This window comes from Dipodomys spectabilis, unplaced genomic scaffold (assembly GCF_019054845.1).
Source record: "Dipodomys spectabilis isolate Male_0828 unplaced genomic scaffold, ASM1905484v1 ptg000145l, whole genome shotgun sequence".
NCBI classification, from domain to species: Eukaryota; Metazoa; Chordata; class Mammalia; order Rodentia; family Heteromyidae; genus Dipodomys; species Dipodomys spectabilis.
Genome location: NW_024870822.1, coordinates 4,366,221 through 4,382,031, shown reverse-complemented (window position 1 = coordinate 4,382,031; position 15,811 = coordinate 4,366,221). Strand labels below are relative to the sequence as shown.

The 15,811-nt window shown below is 38.1% G+C and overlaps 1 protein-coding gene across 1 annotated transcript in view; it reads left to right on the top strand.

The window, feature by feature from the left end:
* The first annotated feature begins 218 nt into the window (after positions 1-218).
* The window catches only part of Pdhx (pyruvate dehydrogenase complex component X), a 45,264-nt gene continuing 29,671 nt past the window's right edge, over positions 219-15,811 (top strand). The window contains exons 1-2 of the mRNA XM_042691482.1: positions 219-407; positions 10,947-11,027. Coding sequence (XP_042547416.1) covers positions 248-407; positions 10,947-11,027 — 241 coding nt within the window. The 5' untranslated portion in view covers positions 219-247. The remainder of the gene's footprint in view (positions 408-10,946; positions 11,028-15,811) is intronic.

Below are 15,811 nucleotides of genomic sequence, written 5' to 3'. Positions count from 1 at the left end.
CGGGGCTGACGGGGCAGAGGCGGGGTCTGAGGGGCCCTCTCCCATTGGTTGAGCCTGCGGTATTGAGGACCGGCTGGAAGGCGTGGCCACCGAGGTTAGGGGCGGTGTCAGGAAGACTAGTTTGCGATACCTAAAGGCAAAGCGGGCGGGTCCGAAGGCGTGGCCATTTCGGGGAGGCGGGGCTTAGAAGGACCTCGAGGTTGGTGAACAGGCTGTGCTGTGGGCAGCCCCGGAGAAAGCCGGGAAGATGGCGGCCTCCTGGAGGTTCGGCTGCGACCCTCCACTGCTGCGCTACCTCCTGGGCCTCGGCAGCCAGCGAAGCGTGGGGTGTGCGAGGGCTCCGGCTTTGTCGTCTGTCATCCGCGGGACTAGCTGGAGATGGCTTCACAGTTCGCCGTGGCGGTGGGGTGAGTGTCCCGGGTCTCCCGCGTAGCTGAGCCGTGGGCCCAGGCAGGGCACGTTTGACTGGGGGCCTGGTCTGGTGGTGCAGTGCCAGGCGTCTCCCGGAGTCTGCGTCCCCTCTCCCCCGGGAAGGACACTGACGACGTGTCCAAAGGCCGCACCGAACTTGTCACCACCCAGGAGAGGTCCCGAGGCCGGCTTCCCCGTGACCTTGCCTTGGGATTTGGGGTGTTTCTGAGGCAGCCAGAACTCCATGTTCCCAACGCCGGTCTCTTCGGCCATTTCTCCGTGAGCGATGTCAAGTACCTGTGACGAGGAAAATTGTCCCAAGGCTGCTTAAATTCAAAAGCTGCAGGGTTGGCGCTTTTATTCATCCTCTAGTCCCTGTCCCTGTTGAGAGAGCTAGGATCTTCCAGGCCCGTGGGGTTGCTTACCCCACGCCACCCCGCCCCCAATGACTAGTAGTTTGAAATTTTGATTTGCAAATCACTATGGCATCAGAGACATGATCAGGAAAAAAAAAATTAAATCAAACATGCGCATATGAGAGTGAGAATTAGCAGGGCACCGGAGTGGCTCACGCTTGTGATATACCTGGGAGACTGAGATCGGAGCATCGCTGTTCGAAACCAGGCCGGGCAGGAAAGTCGGTGAGACTCTCATCTCCAGTTAAATCACAGAAAAGGCCGGAAGCTCTTAGCAGTGGAGCGCTTGCCTTGAGCCAAAGAAGCCCAGGTTCAACGCTCTGACCCAGTTCAAGCCCGGGGGGGGGAGGGGGGGGAGGGAGGAGGATTGAGGATGGGAATCCTACTACGTTTGTTATCAGATATTGTCCTTTAATCATGATCGTGTCCCCCAAAACAGTTCTTCCAGTATTTATGGTACAGTATGTAAAATGGCTGGGGAGTCTGGGGTATGAAGTTCAGTTGCGATCAGATAGTAAGACAAACCTTTTTAGTTGACCATCACCTGCTAGTCATCATTCTTAGAATACCAAGGTGAAATTTAATCCAAAAATAATTCAGCGCAGTAAGGTCTGTCTAGATATTTTAAGTTGTTTAGGTCTCAGAAAAGAAAAAGAAAAAAATGTTTCTACAGAGTTGACACAGTAAGTTGAATGTTTTGAAGTTACTAAAGATTGAGGGATGAGGGCAGTTTAATTCAGTCCCTTCAAGGGTGATGTCTCATAAAGTCACCATAGAGTAGTAGTTTTTACTTGTGTGTGTAGTATTCTCTTTCATTCCTTAGTTTGTCAAAAATTGACTTTTCCACAGCCACCAGAAATTGTCTCAGGTAGAACTCAGGAATCTACATTTTACAACTTTAGGTGAGTTTTAATGTTTTATTTTGGTGCTTGATGGACAACATTTTGAGACTGATTGCCTTAGAAATCATGACTATTAAAAGCTCTAGTGGTGGGAATAATCTAGGAAGGTTCTTGCCCTTGTTTGAAAAACATCCTTCTAAGACTCTTCTAGACCCCGTACAAAGAAAAGATGTTATGTAGTCACACACACAAAAATGATCATGCATTTTCAGGAGTTTTCCTTGAAGCCAAGGAGAAGGAAAAAAACTAACAATTCCTACTTTTAGAAATTCATTTGGGTAATTTTTGTGATTTTTCTACCTTTGGCTCTTCCACTATCTACAGACAAACACTACGAACAACTTTGCTGTTGTAACATCATCCAAAAGGAAAAGAGTAGTATCTCAATCTTACACAAATACTTGGTTTGAAATAACAAAAATGCATTATCTTATAGTTCTGTGTGTGTGTGTGTGTGTGCGTGCGTGTGTGTGTGTGTGTGTGTGTGTGTGTGTGTGTGTGTATACATGTGTGCATAGGTACCAGGGTTTGAACTCACTTTTTTTTTTTTTTTTTTTTGCTGCAGCTGGTTTTCTAACATTCCAGCCATGTCTTTAGATGTTATTTTTGGCTAGTTGGTTGGAGATAGAATCTAATCAGTCTGCTTTGATTGACTTTAATTAATCAAGGAGCTAAGTGGTGGGTTTACTAACCTTGAGCTCATACTCACACATGAAAAAACATACAATTGAGCCAAGAGAGCCTTGGACAAGTATGAAGTTAGGAGAATGGGTCTGGGAATAAGAAACATCCAGAGCTTACTATGTACCATATAAGATACAATCACTTCTCAAAAGCCCATCATCTGGCAACCAAGTTCCCAACACATCAACTGTGAGACCATTTTATATTCAGCCCATAACAATTTTGTTGGCCACAACAAAATGAACTAGTCATTTGTGGATATAAGGAAATAGATATAGGATATAGAACAGAGGGAACTGAGTTTTTGGAAAGTATATAAAACATGTTATATGTATTCCTTTTTCTGAAGAAGTGATAGAACTTTTTATTAGGTTCATTACCCTCTATAAATCATAGCTACTAGATTTCACAAGTAAAGTATCTTGGCAGACATAATTGTCCAGCCTAATCGTTCTCTAGCAATGTTTCTTATAATGGAAGAAAGCCCGTTTGTTTACACAGTTTCAGAAATGTATGGCTTTGATCACTTGCTACAGTAAATGTACTGCCTACCCCACCCCCCCTAAGTCATCACACACTCCATTTCCTTTAGGGATGCTGTTTCATATCTAATGGCACATTTTAATCTTAGGCAGGTTGTTACTGTAGAATATGTTTCTTCTGAGTGAAATAATCCAAAAATTTTAGAAGAGGTTTTGGCTAGTAACACTGGTCTTCTTGGTATTAAGCCATGAAATTAAAATGCTACATGAATTCCATTCCTGAAACAAGGCCAAAAAGAAATATCACACCACTTAGCCTAGATATATGATAGTTGGGTGATTTATACATTATATAGTAAAATGCAAATAAAGCCTGTAATCCTAGCTACTCAGTAGGTTGAGATCTGAGGACCAAGGTTCAAAGCCAGACCATAAAGGAATATCTATGAGACTCTTATCTCCAATTAACTACCAGAAAATCAGAAGTGGAGCTGTAGCTCACATTGGTAGAGCATTGGCCTTGAAGAAAAAAGCTCAGAGACAAAGCCCAAACCCTAAATTCAAGCCCCAAGCCTGGCATGTGCATGCGTACACACACACACAGAGTGTTTTACTCGGAAGCCTAATAAAACAAGAAGTTATATATTTTACCTATCTCTTTCCGATAGTCCTGGTACCTTTTATATAATCCAGAATTTTAATATCTTAAATTGTATTATATTACACTGACACCATAGCTGTCATGGAAATATTATTTCATAGTGTTAATACTACTAAAATATCTCGCTTCATGAAAGAAAAAAACGAGGCCATACACAAGTGAACAAACTCCAGCATGCTGACATAATTTTGCTAGGATCCATAACCAAGTATTCATTGTATCTCCATTTTTTTCAAGCATTCAGTTAGTATTGAGATATTAACGTTAATATTGAGATACTAATATTGAGATTGCAGGTACAGATTTTCTGTGCTTAAATTAACAAGCTTAGGTATCAGAAATTTACTTAAAAAGGTACTCTACCACCAAGGCATAAATGAACTCATTGACTTTTTGGAATTTTCAACCTCTAAAAGAATGCTTAACTAGCATCTTATAGATGCTAAATAAGTAGTTTACTACAACTACTCTTCAGTCTTTCCTGCTCTACTCCATTGCTGTCATAAAATGACCCTCCAGAAATGCAAATCAGATGATACCTTGTTTTACATGTTTTTGTTCCACCCTATCACTGTGAGATTGAAGACCAGACTCTTAGAAAGCTCTAGGTACGGTCTCAATCTCAGGTCAAATGCCTTTTCTTGAGTAAGAAAACCAGTGTGTTGGTCTGGGAAGGTGGCTCGGTGGTAGAGTGCTTGCCTGCTTGCCTTGCATGCATGAGGCCCTGGGTTCGATTCCTCGGCACCAAATAAATAGAAAAAGCCAGAAGTGGCGCTGTGGCTCTAGTGGTAGATCATTAGCCTTGAGCTGAAGAGCTGAGGGACAGTGCCTAGGCCCAGAGTTCAATCCCCATGACTGACAAAAAGAAAAGAAAGCCAGTGTGTTTAAAATCTGAAGGCTCATTAATTTATTTCCTTTGCAGGGATTATAATTCTGACCACCTGACACCTGACCACCTGTACATTACAGACTTGTGTAGGTTAACCACAAGTGTAGACTTTCAGTTTTACTTTGTGTGTATGTGTGTGTATTAAACCCATTTAAGAATCATATTTTCAGTGCTTATATTGTACTCTATATTATAGAATATGGCACTATAGTACTGTAAGATACTAAGAAGTACTGTAATGTGTTCCCAGCATAACTTTACATTTGCAGTGCTCACTTTGCATTATTATTATATTATATTTAGCTAAACTAAGCGATAATGGCTATGTGTATTTCTTTGTAGAGAATGCTCTCCTTCTCTGGAATGTGTCTGCTTCTCCCTTCCTCTTATTCTGTTTGCCTTTCATAGATCTTTTGTAAATTATACCACATTGCTATATGCCGGGGATAGGGGTGGTGGTGAATGTGTGAGTGTGTGTGTGTGTGTGTGTGTGTGTGTGTGCATACGCGTGAATATTTAAGTTATTTCAACGATTTTTAAGTGTACTGTTCTGCGACATTAACATTGCTGTGCAATAACAACCACTTCTAGAACATCTTCATTGTCCCACATGGAAACCCTGACCATTAAACAATGTCTCTCATCCTTCCTCCATGCAGATCATAGAACCCAGTGTTCATTCTTTACACTATTCTATATATCTCATACAAGTGAGACCATTCAGTATTTGTTCTTCTGTGTCTGCCTTGTATCACTGATTTCATCTTTGTTGTTTCAAATGTTCAAATTTCATTTTCTCTAAAGGTTGAGTCATACTTCAAACGTATTTTGTTGATCCAGTCTTTTGTGGTACATTTGAGTTGTTTTCACCTTTTGACTGTAGTGAATAATAGTTGCACAAATGTCTGTTCAAGTTTCTGCTTTCAACTCCTTGCAGGTGTATACCTAAAAGTGTAGCTGTTGTATTATCTGTTAATTTTTAATAGAACATTTTTTTTAGAATTGCTGTATTCCACAACTGCTTGTATTATTTTACATTTACTCCAACAGTGCACAGGATTCTGTTTTCACAACATCCTCACTAACACTTAATTTCTGTTTTTAGTTTTTATAATGCCCATCCTAATGAATATTAAACAGTACAGATGCAGGTTCTTTTTCTTTTTTGCTGAACAAAGAATATCAGCTCTTGTTATTATCTGATGATCTCATGGCATTTTTATTTACTACTTCATGTGTTTGAATACTTATCATCCCATCTATTATATCATCTTTTTGAGTTTAAGATTCTGTTTTGTTTTGTTTTTTTCTAGGTCTAGGATAGCTGGACAGGTGCTCAGTAGGCATTTGTCAATGTCAGTGTCCTGATTTGTCTTTTACGTTTGGTATGACAATTTGGAGATGAAACATTTGTCAATGATTAATGGGAGTTAATGAACCTTAGCTCTGAGAACAAACTTGGGTAAAGGAGAGAGGAAAAGGAAGCTTTTCCTCTAGTTATTCTAGGAAGTTATTCCTCTAGGATACAATTGGCATTGAGCCAACCATTTGGATACCTTTGGAGTCCATTCCCTAAGTCATTTCTATGGCTATTGAAAATAAATAGCTGGAGTATTTCAGACTTATTATCATCTAAAACCCATTCTAATGACTTTGTGTTACCTATTTCTTTATGAAAATCTGTTTATATTACCTTTTTTATAGAAGAGGAAACTGAGACATAGATAATTAACATGTATATGGTAGAGCTACAACTTGAACCTAGGCAATATATTATGTTTGTGAGTTATATTTTGTTTGTTAACATGCCAAGCAGGGCCTACCAATGATATGTTTATACAAATTCTCATACATTCATTTCTATTGTGGTCTTAAGCATTTTCAATTTATTTTATACCAATTCCAAACCAAAAGAAAAAAAAAAACTTGGAACAAAGAAAATTTACATGAGAAAACTCATTAAAAATGTGGTAGCAGTCTGTTTAAAGCTGGTGCTGACTTTTAAATCAGTTTGCTTTATTTCATTCAGCCAGAAGATGGCAGAATTGTTTTATTTTAAAGGCTTAGTTTATTCTTTGCAGTGGAGGAAGCCTGACTTACTTCTTTCTTTATTTGAGAAGAAGCAAGTTAATGTTACTCTAAGAGTACTGGTTGTTGATTTACTTCTTCATTTGCTCTATCTTCATGATTCTTGTGTGCTTTAGGTATAGTGCATAATGGGCTAGAACATGTTGCTTCAGCTGTACCATATGTAAACTGTTGAGTTTCCTTAATTCCTGTAGTCAAAGTCATGCAGCTAAGATCTACTTCCTATGAGCCACAAAGCAGTTGATAGTGTAAGGGTTTACTTGTGTTTATTGCCTTCTTAATCCAGTTCTCAGAATTTATTTATATATCATAAGTTGAACTCTAATATAATTGGTTTTGCTGAAATATAATTGTTTTGTTCCTAGAGAAAAGAAAAATACTTTATGGAGCATGAAATTAGAATTCATGTACCATTTTTTAAAGTCAGAAATATCCTGTGAGAAAATTGAAAGGACAGATCTGAAGAAATTTAGAAATTAAGTGACTATAACATTTAGTTATAGATTTGCTCATGTTGCTCTTAGACAAAAAACAATTGTCATATTTAGTGGGTGGTACTGGGATTTGAACTCCAGGCTTTACATTTGCTAGGCAGGTGCTTTACTAAGTAAGTCATTCATGCCTCCAGATAAGGTACTTTTCAGGTAAGGTCTTACATTTATGCTTGGGCCAACATGGATTGTGATTCTTCTATTTATCATTCTTGCATAGCTGACCTCTCAGGTACATGCCATCATGTCCAATTTTTTTTTTTAATCGGTCATGAGGCCTGAACTCGGCCTGGGCACTGGCCCTCAGCTCTTCAGCTCAAGGCTAGCACTGTACCACTTGAGCCACAGCACCACTTCTGGCTTTTTCTGCTTATGGGGTACTGAGGAATCGAATCCAGGGCCTCATGCATACAAGGAAAGCACTCTACCACTGAGCCACCTTCGCAGCCCCATGTCTAACATTTTATTGATCAAGATGAAGTCTTGAAAACTTTTTTGCTGGGCTTACTTGGTCTCTGCCTCCCAAGTAGCTAAGATTCCAGGTTCATGAGCCACAAGCTCAGACAGCTACTGTAATCTATGTCATTCTGCTCAGGCAAAAGAGGTTAAGACAGTTCTCATGGTTTGTAGGTAGTTTTACTTTTTAAAATGTGTTTAAGTACTAACATCTAGAAATATGTTTTACCATCCATGGTCATCTTTACATTTTTAGTACTACTTGAAATAGCATATATCTAGTTGATCAAAAACCTCATTTCCTTTTTTCCTTACTTTAATTCTTACCCATGGTTGTGCCAGTTGACATTAGTAGGAGTGCACATTTCAAGGCCTTGTCTGTTTGGGAGAGTTGTGGGACATGCTGCTCTCTGGAATGAAGGAGGAAACTAATTTCAATGAAAATGAAATGATAGAGGTGTAGCTTGATCCCATTTAAGAAGAAAAGTCTACACTGTGTTAATAAGAGTTGTAGCTACCATAAAGGACAGCTATTGTGTGCAACACTGACACCCAGAGCAAGTTTTATGATTACATAATTTTACTTTTTAATCAGAAAAAAATATACTGGGAAAAGATGTATATAATGTTGCAGCCCAAACAAGATATACTACAATGAAATAATATACTCTTATTAACTCTTTTGAAGTGGTTTTTCTAGTATGCAAGTCTGAGGATTGATCAGTTAGTAATCAAAGAACATAATGCACATTTTACTCTCCATAATAAGCCCAGTATCATAAGCCCAGTGTCATCCATCAAGGAATAGTACTGAATAATGGAGATGTCTGGAATATCTCTATGTTTTTTGTCACCTTCATTTCAGAGTAAGGATAGTGATCTATTACAGGATATTTTATTTTATTATTGTTATTCACAAAAACAATTTCAGTTCATCCATGAAGGGTGACTGGATGAGGAATGATTATGGGTTTTTTGTTCTTAAAATATGAAAAATTTTGACGTCCTTGATGTGCTTTAGAAAATAATAACTGCAGTGGTTTCATAAATGATCCTTAATGTCAGGAATAATGGGAATGTGAAGCCCTCTCAGGTGAGATATTATAATGAAGATAGACTCATAAAATGAATATGAATTGTATCATGGCAGCTGAACCAAAATATAAAAATATTGAAGGGAATCCATTTTGAGAGAATTGATTTAGTATTTGTCATAAATTGTAATCTAGATTGAGAAGCAATGTGGTCCATTTATTTTGCTTCTTTAAAGTAGAACTCTATTTGGTAAATTGATTTAATATGTATATAATTATGAAATATCCTGTCTCATAATACTGGGCTTGAACTGTGATAGGAGCAACAAAGAAAGACTTTTTGTTTAAGTTATGCTTTTCAGAAACAGTCTAGCTTCTTACTATGGCCCTATTTAAAGGGTGCTTTTCCGTCTTTTTCTATTTTTTATTTTTCAGAAAACATTTGTCATGGTAAGCTTAAAATATAAATGTTAAATGTTGAACTGGCTATACATTCTCTAGGCAAGTATTTTCATTTGGACTTCTCTAATTCTAGTTCATTCAATAATTTGATATTTCAATGTTTTATAGATAGCAGCATATTGAGTTTGTACAAAGAGATTCACAGTGTTTTCTATCTAATGTCTTGAAATAAGTGTTGTAGTCCATAAGAGTTTATTTTACTAAGAAAAATGTGAGATAAAAAACTATTTCTGCCAGGTGCCAGTGGCTCACACCTATAATCCTAGCTACTCAGGAGGCTGAGATCTGAGGATTGCAGTTCAAAGTCAACCCGAGCATGAAAGTAGTTCGTGAGCCTCTTATCTCCAATTAACCACTAGAAAACCAGAAGTGGTGCTGTGGCTCAAGTGGTAGAGCACTAGCCTTGAGCTGAAGAGCTGAGGGACAGTGCCCAGGCCCAGATTTCAAGCCCTATGACCACCAAAAAAAAAAGAAAGAAAGAAAGAAAGATTGACAGAGAGCAATTGAATTACATCTAAATCCTATGGTTAGGTCAGATTGGAGAATGTGGTTTAGGACTGTGGCCTTTTAAGGTTCTCAGAAAAATCCTACATTTAGATTGGGCTTTTTGGTTGAAGGAAGGTATACAAGGCAAATGTACAGATTACTGCCTACACTCAGTGGGCCCTAATAGAACAGAATGGGATGGGCCTGCAGACCTGCCTTTGAAAGGCAGGTTCATTGATATTCAGCTCAGGGAACAGGGGTGAAGAAAACACACATTTCCTATGGACAGGAAGCTCTTAGAAGAAAATATTGACAAGGCTCTGAATGTTTTTCCCCAGTTCTTTAGATGAACATGAAGGACAAGTGGAAAGCAGACAGAAGTTTTCTTTTGACTACACTTATTCAAAAGGAATGGATGTGCCTTTAACATGTAACCACAGGAATTTTCAAAGTTAAATTTTTCAAAGGAAGAATTAACATGTTTGTTAAATTCCTTGTCTTTAACCCTAAAACACTAAGTGGAGAAAAAGTAATCTCATATTGTCCTTCTATGCTTTTGAAATATATTAGCCACACTACAGTAAATTGCTTGTCTGGGTCTTGAGAATTGAATAATGTGAGAAAATAATATATCCTTTCAGTGACTTTAGGAAATGTGATTTATTGATACACTATTTACTAGTATAACTTTAGGTAAATTATAATGTAAAAGCTGTGTGCTCTTTGAGTATAGTCCTAGACAATGAATATCTCTGAAAGGGCACAAGGAAGAGTGGAGTGGAGGAAGGAGCGATAGGTATGGAGTGTTTCTTTTTTGGATGACTAATGAAAAGTAGTTACGTTTCAGTGAGAGTTGTCTCAGATTTGAGGTGTGTCTTTTGCATGACTAGTTGGATTACAGGGAACAAATCAAATATTCCTATTGATACTTAGCTAGCAGGAACCTTTGAATATTGAATAGTATAATATTAGAGAAAATTTAAAAGTGACCAATTTCTTAGAGTCTGATCTTGAATTTTCTGTAGTAGAGCACCAGAACACTTGAATGGTTGTTTCTTTGTTTCATAATTAGACTTCTCTTTTGGTTGTTTTACCTGTAAATTCTGTCCATCCATCTAACTAGCTCTCTGTCTTTCTGTCTTATCTATTGTTCTATCTTGTGGAAACAAAAAGGAAAGAAGAGGATGAAACCTATATCAAAATTTCATTTTTTTCTATTTTTATTTTTATAAACTAGTGGTTTGAAACATTGCATAGAAAACTGGTGCTGACAGTATTCCTAAAGAGAGATTTGTTAAAAAAAAAAAATAACCGTTGAAATTTTTATGTTTCCATAGTATTTACTGGATAGTTTACCATTTGGGACTTGTAGACTTTGCAGTCTCCTTTTTCTTCATAGCATTTAATATTAACTTACTTATTGATGCTTCTTGGAGTTCATTTATTGTGTGTTGTGGCTAATTTGTTCTTTTTCTTAATTTCAGGTGAGCCTATTAAGATACTAATGCCCTCCTTGTCTCCTACAATGGAGCAAGGAAATATTGTGAAATGGCTGAAGAAGGAAGGTGAGCAAGTACACAAATGATTTGCTATTTGGTCACTTTTTTTCATTTTTTTCCCATATTAATGTTTTTAATTTTGGAGTTCTTCTGAAGCAGGCAGTAAAATAAATACTCTGATTATAACTCAGAATCCATACAAAAAATGAGAATACTGTTGATAAAGATAATAACTACTATAGCTATAATCATAGTAAGGCAGGAGAAATAATTACGCGAGAAATAAAAAAAGAGTATTTACTTTTTGTATCACAAAGAATGTCTCCAACAAATGGAAAATAAATTATCCACTTAGGAAAATTGGCAAGATATGTGGCAGATGGTTTGTGACAAAAGAATTTCAAATGTTCCTTAAACATAGAAAACAAAAGGATGCCTAACCATTACACTGATAGAAATATGGACTGGGTGTAGAGTTCACACCTGTAATGCCATTTGCTTGGGAAGTACATATGAAAGGATTGCCATTTGAGGCTGGCTCAAGCGGTCGAGGCCCTGAGTTCAGTTACCAATACCACCAAAAACAAAATGGATGAATGAATGAAAGTTGGCAGTAAATTTGCCCGTTGGCAGTAAATTTGATTGTATAAGCCTATAGATTAGAGCTCCAAAATAGTAATCCTCAGTTGTTAGAATAATTATGGAAGTTAGGTTGGTAGTATTAATTTAAGGCTTGTATTTTATGGAAAAAGCAAATCAGTGGCTAAGATAGTGTCCCTGGGAATCTTGACTTTGAGTGTGGTTGAAAGGGAAAACAGATGCAAAATAGGGTTAAGGAAAGACCTTGTGATAGCAGGGAGTATTCAATATCCAGACGTTAGTTCCTAAATACTAATTCCCACTCAAGCAAATAAAGACTCCTTGGAGAATAGCTTCCTCCAAGAAGAAAATATACATATTAGTTTGGAATAACTTGTTGCAGAAAGCAAGGCTGCTATAAAAACAAAAAACTTTGCAGAGCAAAAGCTAGGCTGGCTTGAAGATCAGTAAGGATAATAACTAAATCAAGAAATATACATCAAGAATACTTGAACTCTCAGTTCAAGTTTCAATGGTAAAACAAACAAAAAAAAACAGGAAATATACTGATTTTGATAACTAGTAATATAGAAAGCTTCAAGCCTTTTTTTTTCCTGCCTTTCCTCTGTGAATTTTAGTGCAGGATAATGAAGTGATTGAAATATCTCATTAGTTGGCACTGTTAATTAAAAGCTGTGTCTGGTCCTGGATGTTTTTGTTTGATTGGAAGCATTACTGAGTTCTTCTTCCCTTGTGTGTCTGAGTGTTAATATGTTTCTTTTTCCTGTTTTGACTAGCATACTAATTGGAACAGCTCTGGTGACACTGTAAGCTATTGGTTGGTAAAGGTATAGGCAGAGGGGAAGATAAGCCAAAATAAGGGAAGGAGACGAGCATCCTGGGAGGTTTTGCAGAAGAGGAATATTTGAGCTGATTCTTGCAGAGTAAACTCCCGTTAGAAAAATTAAACAAATGGACTGGCAGTATGGCTCAAGTGGTAGAGTGCTTAGCTAGCAAGCCATAAAGCCCTGAGTTCAAACTCCCCTACTACCAGAACAAAAAAGGTAAGAAAAGAAGAGACATCCCAGAGAATATCAAAAAAAGTCTTGGAAGGAAAATGTCATGAGACACACTTTGGCAACAATAGGCGTTTGGCTGCATTGAGGGAACTGTGGGTGTGAGACAAGAAGGATCTGGAATACTAATGTACAGTTTATCAAGTGTGTGAAGGTTTTATTCTAAAGCCAAGATAAATCTACTCTCTTGGTTATTTAGTAGAAGTAGTTTCTGCATACTTTCCTTGAGCATTGTACTGCTTGGGATAGGTCCTTAAAGTATCTAATATCAAGCCAGAGTTGACAGTAAGCAATGTAAGTAGTTTCCTTGGCCTGTTGCTCCTTGAAAAGCTTACACTGAGGCCATCTAATCAACATGGTCATCTAAGCAGAGGGAGTAACAATTCTTGTCACTACTTGATATAATATTATCTAAGACTCCTTTAAGTGTCAATTGGATTTAAATTCAGGAAAGGTCAGTTATTGAATGTCAGCACCACAGAGAACACTGAGTCAGAACCAAGGCCATAAGTACCACTGGGCCTGAGCTGGAAAGAGGGATATGTTGAAATAGCTGACATTGGGAACAGAATTAGGTTTTGGGTTTAGTTCCATGTGGTAAAATCTGAGATGCTTATTAGGCATTCAAAGGAAGATGTTCAGTTAATTAAGGAAATACAAGTTCAGGGGCAAAGTCTGGCTTGGGCATCAGCATATGGAAAGAATATGTAATAGACACATTTATTTGTGCTTCAAATGTACACTTGCTTTTTGTGAGAACCCTAGGTAGATGTAAAATGGTCCCATACTGATGATCCCCCTGGGCTACCAGGCTGAAGTCATTTTGACAGGATATAACTTGTAATTCAAGCCACACCAGATTCCAAGATAAAGTCCCTCTTATCTAGAGCTCACAATAATGTGAATGGAAACATTCACTTAAGAATCTGTCAGTAGACATAATAAGAAGCAGGACTGAACCTCTAAGAAATTCTACCAACTGAACTTACTAGATAGATGAAAATGTGTTTGAGAAGATGAAAGATATACAAGAAGAAACTGAAGGTGAGAAATAGTAGTCATTGTCCAAAAATTCCACAAGGCAGTTTTGACAAGGATATAATAGAACTTCTAGTAATGAAAATATTTATAAAATTACTAGCTGTGGTTTTTGTTTACTCTTGATCTTCATTAATATATGGTTACAGGCAGTTATTTTACAATTTATAACAAGAAGGTTGAAATTTTTCTTGAAGAGGAAAGTACTGTATGTAATTAGGAATCTAGGTTTTGTTTTTGCGACAATATCTGGTCTCAAACTTAATATTCTCCTGCCTCACACCCCTAAGTGTTGAAATAGACATGGGTCACCATATCTGGCTAAATTACTTTTTTGCAAAAGACTAGATGATAATCTGATAACCCTCTGTGGATAGACATTCGTCTTACAAACCTTTGCATGCTTTGAAAATTGGGTATGATTGGGAGCTATTTTCCCTGATAGAGTGTAGGTGTATATGTGTTTAAGTTAGGGGTAAGAGTGCAAGGAGAACTCACCCTTTGTCCTTTGGGTTATCTCATCCACTACTAGGTAGTGAGACTACCTAGGAACAAATCAAGCTACACTCTGGCTGAATGGGTTATACTCATAATTCATTTTCATTTCATTTTCTGTGCTACAGAAACAGTGTAATAGCTTGATAGTTTATAGCCCTATTTGTCCAACCCCTGAGTCTTACAATTCTAGTTTTATAATAAATGTTAGAATACTTTAGCTGGACAATGGTGGCTCACACCTAGGAGGCTGAGATCTGAGCATCACAGTTGGAAGCCAATCCAGGCAGGAAAGTCTGTGAGACTCATCTCCAGTTAACCACCAGAAAACTTCAAGTGGCTGTGTGGCTCAAAGTGGCAGAACACTAGCCTTGAGCAAAAAAAGCTCGGGATAATACCCAGGCCCTGAATTCAAGCCCCATGACCAACAGCAACAACAACAAAAACTGTTAGAATATTTAGTGCCCTTGAATTTGTTAAGATTGAATGGAAAGTTTGCATCATAAAACTATTGGAGAAGATACTTTGAAAGTGCTAAGTACTACCCACAGTTTCACTCTCCTGAAAAATAAATTGAGCTGAAATGCTGCATCTTTAGTGAAGTTTTTTGTTGTTGTTGTTTTGAGGAGGGGAGGAATGGAGAGGAGAAGCATGCCACCAATACTTTCTGTCTAATTAAAATTGCCACAATTCAATTGGAAAGTCAACTTTGTTAAACAAAATAATAGAAAGGAAAGTTACTGTAGCCCTTTTATGAGAGACTATATACCTGTGTTTTATTTCTTGAGATGGTTAAGATTTTTTGCTGTCTATGTAGTCCTGTGGAACAGGCTGAGTAAATAGTTGTGTGACGTCCTTAGGACATGGTTTCTAGAGCAGGCCTCCCAGGTGGTAACGAGCAATGCTCCCTGTGGCCTGTGGTGTGATTCCTCTATTACCGTGTCCTTTTTGTGAACATTCCGTAAGTCATGTGACTGAGAACTTTGAAGTCTTCACATGGTCTTTATGTAGGTCTTACACTGCCTCAAGCTAGTGTACTTCAGAAGTAAAACTATTCCTATCACTAGGGGACACTGAATATTTATCCACATCTAGATTCTACTGCAGAAGATTCATTGGTATCTTTTACTTCTGGGAATATATGTACGTTTGTGGTGCTAACGCGGAGAAATTTTGAAAAGTGAATTCCACAAATGGTTTTGTTTTTCTAGTACACTGATTTTTAACAGCTTGATTGAAGTATAATGTACATATTCTAACATTCACTCACTGTAAGTGCACAAATCTGATGGTTTTTAGTAAATGTAGGTTGTGCCACTGTGAGCACAATCCAGTTTTAAGGCATTTCAGTCATTTACCATTACGATCATGGAAGTTTTGTCGGAGCAGAGTTGTTTTGTGAAAGCTGGTTCTGTGTTTAGTTAATAAACGTCACCACTAACTGTACTTGAGTCTGTACTGTATACCTGGGGTTTGGTTTAAGAGAGAGGGAAGCCTCCGTGTCCTCCCATCCTCGCCTGTCAGCTGCCCATCCATCTGGAGAAAGGACCAGGACAATGCTGCTGGCACCGGTGCTGGGGAGCGGCCCCCGGGCGGGCCTCTGCTCTGGCCCCTCCTGGGGCCCGCACTCTTGCTCCAGGCCCGCTCCACCTCCGTCACTGC